Source organism: Monopterus albus, unplaced genomic scaffold (genome assembly GCF_001952655.1).
Source record: "Monopterus albus unplaced genomic scaffold, M_albus_1.0 scaffold25.1, whole genome shotgun sequence".
NCBI lineage: Eukaryota > Metazoa > Chordata > Actinopteri > Synbranchiformes > Synbranchidae > Monopterus > Monopterus albus.
This window is the reverse complement of record NW_018127905.1, coordinates 2,650,721-2,662,387: the sequence shown is the minus strand read 5'-3', so window position 1 is coordinate 2,662,387 and position 11,667 is coordinate 2,650,721. Positions and strand designations below refer to the sequence as shown.

General features: G+C 40.3%; 1 protein-coding gene across 2 annotated transcripts in view; it reads left to right on the top strand.

Moving 5' to 3' along the window:
- The window catches only part of senp3b (SUMO specific peptidase 3b), a 27,944-nt gene that overhangs the window by 2,355 nt on the left and 13,922 nt on the right, over window positions 1–11,667 (top strand). Inside the window, exons 1-6 of one of the 2 annotated variants that reach the window (XM_020594953.1) lie at window positions 186–278; window positions 403–528; window positions 841–1,533; window positions 2,560–2,673; window positions 3,146–3,257; window positions 8,027–8,174. In XM_020594953.1, coding sequence (XP_020450609.1) covers window positions 441–528; window positions 841–1,533; window positions 2,560–2,673; window positions 3,146–3,257; window positions 8,027–8,174 — 1,155 coding nt within the window. In that variant the 5' untranslated portion in view covers window positions 186–278; window positions 403–440. Of the gene's footprint in view, window positions 1–185; window positions 279–402; window positions 529–840; window positions 1,534–2,559; window positions 2,674–3,145; window positions 3,258–8,026; window positions 8,175–11,667 lie in introns of those variants that run through there. The other variant, XM_020594952.1, reaches the window with a different exon arrangement.

Here is an 11,667-nt window from a genome sequence, read left to right as displayed (position 1 = left end):
TGAATCTTGACTCTTAATAAGGGATCGCTTGGTTTTATGCAAGACATCTCCCTGCTAATGCAAACGTGGCAGAATCATTGTCACATGAGACCGAGATCACACAGGCATCTAAATCACGCTCACAAAATGATTAATTGTGCAGCCCTAGTTCAAAGTGGTGGTCTCTCTCATTCCAAGATAACTAGAGGGCTGCATTTATATAGGAAGTAAACTAGCTTGCTCTGACCTCTGAGGTGGTTTTCACAGCAGTTCCTGGCTGACCTTGATGTGACCAGCAGGTACGGCGTGACACCTCACACCAGTTTCCAACTTCCAAAATTCTAACATTCACTTTCCCAAACCAATTTATGCAGTCACTATATGGTTACATCCCCACTGTTGACTGTGTTTGTTTTCTTGTAGGTGACGAGCTGGCGCAAGTCGTGGGTTGTCCGTGGATAATGCGAGACAGTGGCGGTAGCTTGGCCCAGAACCGCTGGCAGGGAGACCTGGGTCTGACCGCTGTGGGGCAGGACAACACAGGAGGGGGTAGGTCTTTTACCGGTGGTTACCAATAAAGAATGTGAAGGTCATGGCCATATTGAATGTTGGGATGGGGGCGGCATTTTGGCAGGGAGGTACTGTGTTTACCTGCATATATTCTTGTTTTGTTTGTTTCAAAACTTGCTTAAATCATTCAGATCTCACTTTACCGACTCTGTATGGATACTTATAGCTGACTGTAGCTAACTTGTAGCAGACCTAGAGATCCAGAACATGTGAAAGAAATATTTGATTAAAATGAAAACCTGAAGGCTGAACACAACTGATATAGTTAATCACTGCTCATTTTGTGTTTAGGTGGGATTCCAGGAGACCACCTCATAGTCCCAGTGTCAGGTCACAGTGTACCCAGCCCCATGCACCTCAGACTGGGGCAGAAAGAGAAAGTGTGGACAGGAGAATATGTAGATGAGGATGAGGAGGATGGCATGGGTGAGATTGAGGCAATAGGTGACGAGGAAGAAGAAAATGATGTTGAAGGGGAGGACATGGTCAAGTTTGAGGGCAAGGGTTGGATTAACAATGAGGAGGAGAAGGAAAATGAAGGAGACCAAGCAAAGGTGGAGTGGGCAATACCAGACTTTGCTGCCCAATCCACCCGGCAGTCTCATTCGCAACACCACTATTTTGGACAACAACAGAAGAAGGAAGTAGAGGAAAGTGATGATGTCATTGTCGATGATACCCTCTCCCAGACTGAAGCAGGGGACTTGCTCAGGTCCCGCCTCAGCAGTTACAGGGCTCTAAGGAGGCTCAGGCGCTGGCAGCGCTTACGATCCCGCGGAGGCCTTGGATTTCGGCTCACCCAGCACTGGAAGAGCTGGCGCCAGCGAGCCCGGTGGGCATGTTTACTTGGGCAAAGGTGGAACTGGAGAGGGCAAAGGTATAATCTATACACCAAGCAGAAGAGAATAAAAAGGTATCAGCAATCACCATGCACCAATGGAGACGATGACAACAGCAATGAGAGGTTCACAGAGCTTGACAGAGGTATTGACACCGCTTTACTTCTAAATAAGCCTAGTTGATGTGGGCAGCATATTTTAAAATGGCACAGGTCTATATTTTTCTTATGCCAAGGGAATTATTGAGAAACTGCAATTTTACTATCAACAAATCACATGAAATGCCAACCATGTGTTAGTCTGCCTCTCAGTATTTTGACTTCACTAGCCTGTCCACTTGCTTTGAGCCCCAAATTCATTTGTTCTTAATGCAGACATAAATCTTTAAAAGGTTCAAATATATAATTTCAGATTTAAAATGGCTGAATACTGTCATTCTTGGCAAATATTACTTCTGACCAGAGTAAACGGCATTTGTTGGACTGTGTTAATCCACATTTGTCGCTTTAGTGAATATTTCTGCTTGAAGGTGGTGTTCATGGTAATGAAGGAACAATTAGAGAGATAAACAATATCAGAGCATTTACCTTTTGAAGAAGAGCTCATTTTAATGTCTGGTTTCTGCAGAGGTTGGATTTACTTCTTTTCACTTCAAAAATCAACAAAATGTAGATTTGCCTAGCGGTGGTCAAACATCCGGATACACCTGTATGTCATGCCTGTTACTTTACCACAAGTTAGACGAGAAATCAATTGTCATAATTTAATTACTGCTATCTGACATAAGGTCAACTCAAGAATTGGCATTATTATTCTCACTAGTAAAATCAGACTGCTGTTATGACAGATGCATCATAAAACACTGTCATCATAGTGGCTTAGCCAGCTTTACAGTTTTCACAATTTTGTGAAAAGTCCAAATGGTTCTTGAAATTAGTGTAACAAGATGAACACAGGAGAAAGATGGCAAATAAACTATCTTGCTCTTTAGTAACATTTAGTGGGACAGAACAACATTGGCAAAGTCATGTACTCATTCCATAGTCCATAGTGCTTTTTTCCAAATCCTTTATTTAGAGTTTGTTTTAATCAAGTGAAAAATATTGATTACGTTAAATAATCTGTGTAGAGGAAGAATGCGTAGTCTGATTTATTTACTTTTCTCTGGTAGATAAGCAGATAAATGGCTGCTCTTCAGAGAAGCAAGAGGACAGAGTGAGACGCGATGTGGAGGTCAAACCTGTGGAACTGGCCCTAACTGAGGAGCACATGAGTTGTGTGACTGGTACGGATTAGAGACGGATGCTGTTAGCTTATGGTTATTGTCAGTCAGATAACATTTAAAACTGCTGTCTTTTTATCTAATGGGATATTTTCCACATTAGTGTTTAAAGATACTTTTCATACCTTTGTTATTCACTATGAAATGTCAGAACAGTAGATTGACAGTTTCCTGTGAATTGGCAGCACATTTGTTTGCTTGTTAGCTTGTTTTCATATTAATTTAATAGAATGTTAGGCAAAGATCCAAGCCGCAAGTGATTAGGTTTTGGTGTGAATTCACATCAGGTTCAGATTCAGAAGAATTTTCTTAAAATTGCGAGACTGCCGATAGTTTTTCTAATAAGATCCTGTTATTAGAATTACACACAAAAAATAGTAAAATGTTAAACAGAAGGAAATGGTCTTTTTGTGTGGACACCAGAGTATGCTTTTCAACCTTGTGAAGATGATTCTCAGCTTTCTTTTACCTCAAGGTATTCTTGAGGAGTCTCTACAGCAGTATGGCAGTTTGATCCCCGTCCACGTCGATGACATTGTGGATAAGCTTCAGGACATCTTCAATGAGAACTTCTTTCAGCCACACAGGTCAGACATAGTGTTTGGTCATTTCTTCTCTGTTTAGATGGTGTATAACTAGTGGGGAACTGGTTGGATAAAATGATTTTCCAAGGTTTTTGAAATGTACTGGCCAGTGCTGGAAAGAACATTAGTATGGATGAATTTATGTTTTTTTCTGTCATTATTGACTATTATATGAAACTGAGAGATTGTTTTCTGAAACAAAATCTATCAATCCTTGTCACTTACTGCTCTTTGACAGTCTAACACTTATCAACTTCTTACCTGAACTTTGTGTATTTACACTGCACCACTAGATATTAACAGTGACCCGTGGTATAATCTGTCAGGCTAAATTCCTTTTCTCTCTGCTGTGCCACTTGTGGTGGTAAGGAGAAAGCACCTTTTTTACAGAACAAAGGCCAAAGAACAAACAACAACATTTCTTATATTACCACTGGCCCCATTGTTCACCTGATAAATAGCTGTTGTAACCAGTGACCTTTTTACAGCATGCTATGCAGTTTCAAAAGAAAAGCATTGTGATCGATTCCCTTTTATTGTCAAACATTGAGGATTCTCTGGAATCCCTTTATTACTTCTCACACATTGAACCTACTAGTATCTCTAACAAGGATTTTATCATTTGTGCCTTGTGTTTGTAATACTTGTACTGAATTGTATGACTGATGCTTTCCTTGGTTTCAATTAATTTTTATAATTCTTTATTACAATTGAAACATTTGTAGTGAGCCTTTCATGAGAGGGATATTTGTGTGTCAGACTTTTAGGACAGATCTGAATTCAATTCACTTTTATTTATATAGTGCCAAATCTCAATAAAAATAATCTTGAGGCACTTGACATATTATACTGAAAAATCCACCAAATCCCCTTTGAGCAAACACTTGGTAACAGTGGGGAGGAAAAACTCCCTTTAGCAGAAGAAACCTGCATCAGTCCCCGGCTCTTGGTGGGCGGCCTTCTGCCTCGACCGGTTGGGGTGAGTGTTTGTGTGCCTGCAGCAGATGAAGACATGAGTGTTTTCACTGCAGTTCATATTAAGAAAAAACTATTTTCTCAAGCCTTTTATAGGCCACTTTAACACTTTTCTTGTTTAAAGTCTCTCCTGCCTTAAAGAACCAGTTTTGAATAAATTAGGCTACTGTAGACCTTGTGGTAATAAGGCAGATAGCACCCAGTTGCAGAGAGAGGGGCCTACAACTGTGGTTTTAGGATGAGTAAATTATTAATATATATAATTTAAAGGTGTTAAAAAGATTTAAAATTTTTGTTAACATTCTGTCACCATATATTGCTAAGTCCTAGTTCTGTCCTCGACTGCCAAGCTCACCAGAATAACCCCCAAAATGGAAATAAGCTAATTTAAAGATATCTACTGCCAATGCTTTTGCTTCCACAACAGTAAAGAGAAAGCGAAACTACATACAAGTGACAAATTAAAGGAAAAATCAGCAGAACCTCTTAGGAAGCTGTTGGGCTACCACACGCTGTCTGAACAGCTTCGGTGTGCCTTGGCATTGATTGTGAATTCTACTGGAGGGTTGACCACCATTCTTCCAAAAGAAATTCCCTTATTTTGTGTTCTGATTATGGCGGTGGAAAGCCTAACACGGTGGTACAAAATCTCCTATACTTGTTCAACTGGGTTGAGATCTGGTGACTGTGAAGGCCATATCATATGATTCACATCATATTCATACTCCTCAAACCATTCAGTGACCCCTCATGCTCTATGGATGGAGCACAGTGTCATCCTGGTGGAGACCACTCATTTATTCAAGTTTTCCCTTTAATTTGTCACTCATTTTTATGATGGTCAAACCATTCAGAAATGTCAGATAAAGAAAAGGTTCTGGTCCTGTACTTGTATAGCACTTTTTTATGCATTGCAGCGCACTCAAAGTGCTTTCAAACTATTTGGCAATTCACCCATTTGCACTCCCACATTCACGCACCGGTGACATCACCGGGAGCAAATGGGGGTTCAGTGTCTTGCTAAAGGATTATTCAGCATGTTGACTGGACAAGCTGGGAATCCAACCGCTAATATTCTGGTTAGGAGATAACCGCTCTACCTCCTGAGCCACAGCCGACCCCAAAGTTGTTGTCAGAAGTGGGATACAAAAGAATTTTAAAGAGGGAAATGATGCTTTCAACTATAAGGGACTTTACCATTATGAAGATATTTCCCAGTTCTTTTAACCAGGAACTCACAGAGATGAAGCGGACCACTATAAAAAATAACCGTGCTGGTTTATTCAAAGGATCACAGGTAAAATTAACATTACACGTCCAGGCATCTTCCACCTCCAATACTGCGCGCAGGCAGACGGAGAATGAAAAAAGACCCTGAACCCCAGATCTCTATACAATTTATCTGGTTTGGGCTAACCCCATTCTACACAGGCACGTCAAACCGTGACGTCACCTGATATGCCAGCTTGCAGCTGACCATAACAATAGTCAAAACATGAAGAAAATCAATGTGTGTGAGTGTTGATCATGTGGTGTGTATCTAAAAACATACAGGACATTCAGGGACATGTCCGGACATTAAGCCTCGGAAGATATTATGATTAAGATTACGGCTAAACATATCATACTAATAACAATATTCATCCTGTCTGCTGACTTTTTCTATCTAGTTGTCCTTGGGGCCCACATGCAGCCTGCAGAACTCATGACAATGAACTAAGCATTTAACAGCCTGAGCATAGACATCCTGTCTCCACTAAACTAATACAACAAATATCTAATCAATATCTATCTGACTAAGAAATTACCTAACAATTATAAGAACCTATGAAATGTGTCGTGCTGACTACTGCTCGTCATGGGTACGGTTTGTTCCACTACAGTTAGCCCACTCTCAAGGTGCGTTCTGGGAGCTAAATTTCGGCACCCCTCAGGAGGTAGTACTAAATTCAAGCACCAGGACCACGCCGGGGGAGGGGCAGCATGCATGCAGAGCAGTCATGATTGGTTAAATGTCCACGTCTTCGCACCTCAAGCATTAACATTACAAGAACACTGTTTAAGCACACAACTGACTGCATGAGTGAGAGGAGAACAGTCCCTCCGTCCTCTAAACAGAGACCAACAGAGAGAAAATACAGTGGACAAACAAAGCAGGACGGTATGCGTCAACCCTGGGCACTATGCTTCGTGATGCTAACTGAAGTACAGGGTATACTGCTTGTTAGGTTCTGATAGTGGAAACGCAGTATATGAGATGAGTGTGGCATGAAGACTTAAGTTCCTTAGTTCCAGGATAAGGGTAGTCATTTTCTATATTAATAGTATTTTCAACACTCCCCATACAAAAGGAACAATGAATTGTCTGTACTCATGGCTGATGTCTGTCAGTCTCCAACCTGGATTAGTTTATTCGTCTGTGCCATAGACCTCCATGGTTGTTCACATCCAGTTAAAAACAGGAGAGAAACACACCACTGCACTGCGTGGCACATTTCTTCATTACAACAGCCCTGCTTATTTCTTAAAAATGTTGCCCCCAAAGCTCCAAATGACCACAACTTTTTACAGCATCTGAAGTTTGAAGAGTCAGCCGTGTATCTGTGAGATCTCTGTGCAGCTCTCTGCTTTATTTAGTTTAGTTTATTTATGCCAGCTCCTTGTGTTTTCACAAAGATTTGAGAGAGAGCCTGACAATTGTTAAATTTAATATGGACACAGATTGTTTACAGATACCCTGACTTTTTCTCTGTCAACCTGAAATGTTAATTTCTATTTGTCCAGTTTTGTTTCTTTATAAGACATTGCAAGATATAGCTGTTGGGTTGCAAGTAATTGTATGAAATAGCCAATGTAAGAAGGATTTTCAAATGTTACCTGAATTCTTAAAAAAAAAAATCTGTTTTTATTTATTTATTTTTTTTCCAGTTGTAGTCCAAGGCAGAAGAGGAGAAAAATGCACAAAAATTCAGAAACAATCCACTCTCCCTAAATTCTCATTCATGCCAAATTCACACAATGTGATTATCCATAAAAATTGTCACAAAGCATGTGAGCAAACAGAATTAAATGAGTGACCATCCAACATCTGATCGTTTAGGCACCGTCAGACTATAGGCAGGAGAATTTTATAGAGATGTTCTCATTGATTGGCGGGGATTGGAAATGGCTGGTTTTCAGCATGATCGGTTTTAATCAGTGACCAGTGGATCACTCTGAGATTTCCAGATCTGTGCTGATCAGATTTAGAGGCACAGCCGTCTACGCCATCCATGCAATGGCACAGACCAAAAGCGCAACATGCACAGCATACAGAAGCTCAGGTGCACCTCACGCATGGCTTTCACTTGTGTCTGTACTGGGTGTGTGTTTGCTTGCACATTGGAAGCTCTTGGTGTCCAAATGGTGCACAGAGGAGCTACAGAAGCAGCTTTTGAGAAGCAGAAACTATGTCCAGATCCCTCATAAATAATACACAGTGAGGGAATTACTGGCTACAGATGTAATGCATGTATATGTACGGAGTATCCAACCCGTGGTAAAACACAGCAAATCGAAATGACACACATTTCAGAAAGAACTGTGTACTCAGTCGGGCTGTTGTTTGTATTGCCTGTTACACTTGTTTATATTTGGAGAAGTATAAATACTTCATTTTTAGTTGGAGTTTTGTTATAAAAAAAAGAGTGAGAGACAAATGTAAAACCTTAAATATGGGGATGTAGAGGTATGATTGTATTAATGTGGGTATTTCATTACTTCTGAAGTGACAATATGTTTGATTTGTTCTTCACTAGGAAAGTAGTGGTCCAGCACCTAATAAACTCCTTCCAGCGTTCGTCAGGAACAGCCATGACTAAAACATTCAGAGTCAACTACAAACGGCATGTTCTGACCATGGATGACCTGGGTACTCTCTATGGACAGAACTGGCTCAATGACCAGGTACAGCACTACAAACGCTTAACATTATGAGCCTAACACAATACACCTTTTGAGCTAATTTTGACTTGTCACAGCAGGAAAAGCACAGATGAAATTCAGTTCCATTAAATGTCCCACTGAGCAAACATTCACAACACCAGGACCCCCTGGATCTAGTTAAGCGAAATAGAATGCAGTCATTTTTAATGTTAATCAGTTAAAGCTGTGCTTTTTCTGCTGTGACATGCTATGAGAAAGGTTTAGGATGTCTATAGTCATATTGCTAATTGGCATTATGGCCAAGGGATTTAGTATTATTAAATATTATTAAGGATGAAGTTAGTGATTGTACTGCCACCTGATCCTCAGGCTGGTCAAATATGCCTTGTGCTTTTCTGTAAAACAAAGTGCCAAAGAAAAAACAGCCAGCCCAATAAAACAATCAAACCTTTTCCTAGGCTTTTGAAAGGTGATTCATAAAACCAAACATTTCAGTATAAAATACACTTTTTTCTCCTATAGCAGGAAAAATTTCGATTGGACAGTAGTCACATGAGTTCTGGTCTTGACTTGGTATGTGGGGTTTGTATTGTATTGAAAGAAGAACTCTTAAAATGTTTTAGATATTTAATTCTTTTAATTAATAAAATTTTACTTTAATTTTGTGATATTAAATTCTGTGCCACTTGAGGTACATCTCGAGTCCCTTATTTAGTTTCCTCTCTACCCAGAAATCCTTTTAGTCAGCCTTTTTAAACAGGCTTCTCAGCGCTCTTTCTGCTCTAAGGGCAGAGACACACCAAGCTGATGGTCGGCGGTTGGCCGCTGTCAGAGCTTGTCTTCCCAGTGCATCTCGCACTGTTGCCTCTAAGTGGATCCGGTTTTGCAGCTTTACAGCCGGTTTAACATATTGAATCAGCGTTGGCCCGTTGGGCCTCGTCAGTCAGAGAGACCAGTCTTATTGGCTGTTTAGCTTAGCGAATCAATGCATGAGAAGAGAACACTTCAGGGAAAGCCCCTTCATCCTGCTGCTGTAGTATCCATGATTTCACACATTTAGCGTGGTTTCTCCTTTTTCTTTATCCACCTCCACAATCTCCTTTCTTTTTCCACAACCAAAAGACCAAGGCCTGAGAACGGCAGTGTCATTTGCACCTTCTTATCAGACATAATCTTGATTAGAAGTGACTTTAAACAGAAGCTGTTGTGAATGAGAGCGGCTTTGTTAACATTTGTATTTCCACTGTTTAGGTCTTTTTCTTTCCCTTTCTGAATGGAAAATACAGATACCGCCACCTGATGGTCGGGGGAGTTATTTTTCTCATGCAGGTGCAGAATGTATGTGTTAGTTGGCTGTAGTCCTTGCGCTGTGTTCAGGTGCCGCTTTTTCAACTCAACTGTCCCAGACAAAGCCGATGTGAGGTGATGCAGCAGTCAGCCTACGTCGCTGCTAGATCTTTCACGTTGGCTTGGTGCAGCTTGGTGTGTCTCTGCCCTAAAGAGTAAGAAGTCATCCCTGAGGACTCCTGAGCAAGGATACACAAGAACAGTGTTAACAGGAGTGTTTTACCAGACCAACACCCCCTTCATCAGAAATGTTTTGGTCATTGCACTGCGCAGCCAGTTGTTAACTACCTTGTACTGCAGCATATTGTATGAGGACAAATAACAGATTCATCTCAGTGTATTACTCCCAAGTTTTAGTTTGTTTCCTGTGTAGGTCTTAATAGCAGAAGACCCACAAACAACTGTCTTCATTCATCAAAAGCATTTGCCTTTCTTGATTTTATTGCTTTCCTTTTATCTATATCATGTATGTATATTGCTAGTCAATGTGCTGACAATGTCGAAAAAGTACTGATAGGAATATTTTAAAAGATGACTCACTATTGTGAGTGCTGGAAAGCCTGCTGACTAGGGATGCAGTGGTACATGATTCACACAATATGATAACATATCAGAAAATATCACGGTTTCACTGTATTATTGTTATCAGCTACTACAGCCCTCAAAGCAGTGAAAACGAGTCTTTTTTTTTTTTATTGCAGGGGACTGTGCTATTTGATTGAGCTGGATTGTAGCACTAGATTGACCCTAAATAATAAACAGAATTTTAAACATGTTTTAAAACAATTAGCATTCAGTCCTGGCCAAAAATACTGGCACTCCTACATTTCTATCAGATAACGCACAACTTCTCCGGAAAACTGTTGCAATCACATTCTGTGGTATCTCATGTTTATTTCTTTTGTTTGCATTGGAACAACACAAAAAGCTGAGGGAAAAAAAAGCCTAATCTGATCCATCTCTATGGGATTTAGATCTGGACTCATTGCTGAACACTTCAGAACTCTCCAGCACATTGTCTGAAACCATTTCTGATGCTTTCTGAAGTCTGCTTTGGCTCATTGTCCTGCTGTAAGACCTGTGACCTCTGACAGAGACCCAACTTTCTGACATTGGGCCCTACATTGAGCCCCAGAATTCATTGGTAGTCTTCAGATTTCATAATGCCATACACACAGCCAAGACATCCAGTGGCTGAAGCAGTAAAGCAACCCCAACACAGTGACTGTCCACTGTGTTTGACTGTAGGGACTGTGTTCTTTAATTTGTAGGCTTCATTTTGTTTTCTGTAGTGTTGTCACGATACCAACATTTTGGTACCGGTACCAAAATGTATTTCGATACTTTCAATACTTTTGGATAGTTTTTCAGATAAAAAGAGAACGCAAAAAATGTCATTACTGACTTTATTTTAATAGAAAATCTTAAAATAACATCAAAATAAAATTCAAAATACTAGGCTTTTCTTATTGCACTCAAAAAAAAATTTTTTTTAGAACAGTCAGTGTGAGTAAATAAAAAGTATGAAGTTAGAAGTTCTAACTTAGAACAATTAGAACAAATAAAATTATTTGAAATTAAAATAAGCTAGCAACTGTAGCAGCAAAATCTCTTATTTCCTCTCAACATTATGTCCCTTCTCCCTACTCCCTCTCTTGCCTACTATTGGGTGGCTGATTCTTTTGGAGTCGACTATCTACTGATTCTGACTCAGGCCTTTTGTCTTGTTGAGATTCTTGGCCAAGAAAACCAAAATGTCTAGATGTTCCTCACTCAATCTAGAACGCCTTGGACTACAGATATTTCCAGATGTGCTGAAGACACGTTCTGATGCACAGCGTGATACTGAAATGCACATATATTGTCGTGCAAACTGAGCCAGGATGGGAAGATCAGACTCATGATGACCCCACCAGGCTAGGGGGTCCTGTGCAGCACTTATATCTCTTAACTGTTCATAGTCATCACACGGTTTAGTTTGTCTTTAGGTGTTGTCAATGTGGATGAATCGTGTCCTGTTGAACTGTCTGCTCCCCTCTTTTCCTGGGTGATGGTGCAGAGCAGGCTTAGATCACTTCTTTTTTTTTTTTTTTTGCTACAGCACCTTCTGGTTGGTGGCTAAATATGTATGTAAAACACTGAAGGACTGTGCTGTAACCACATTTAA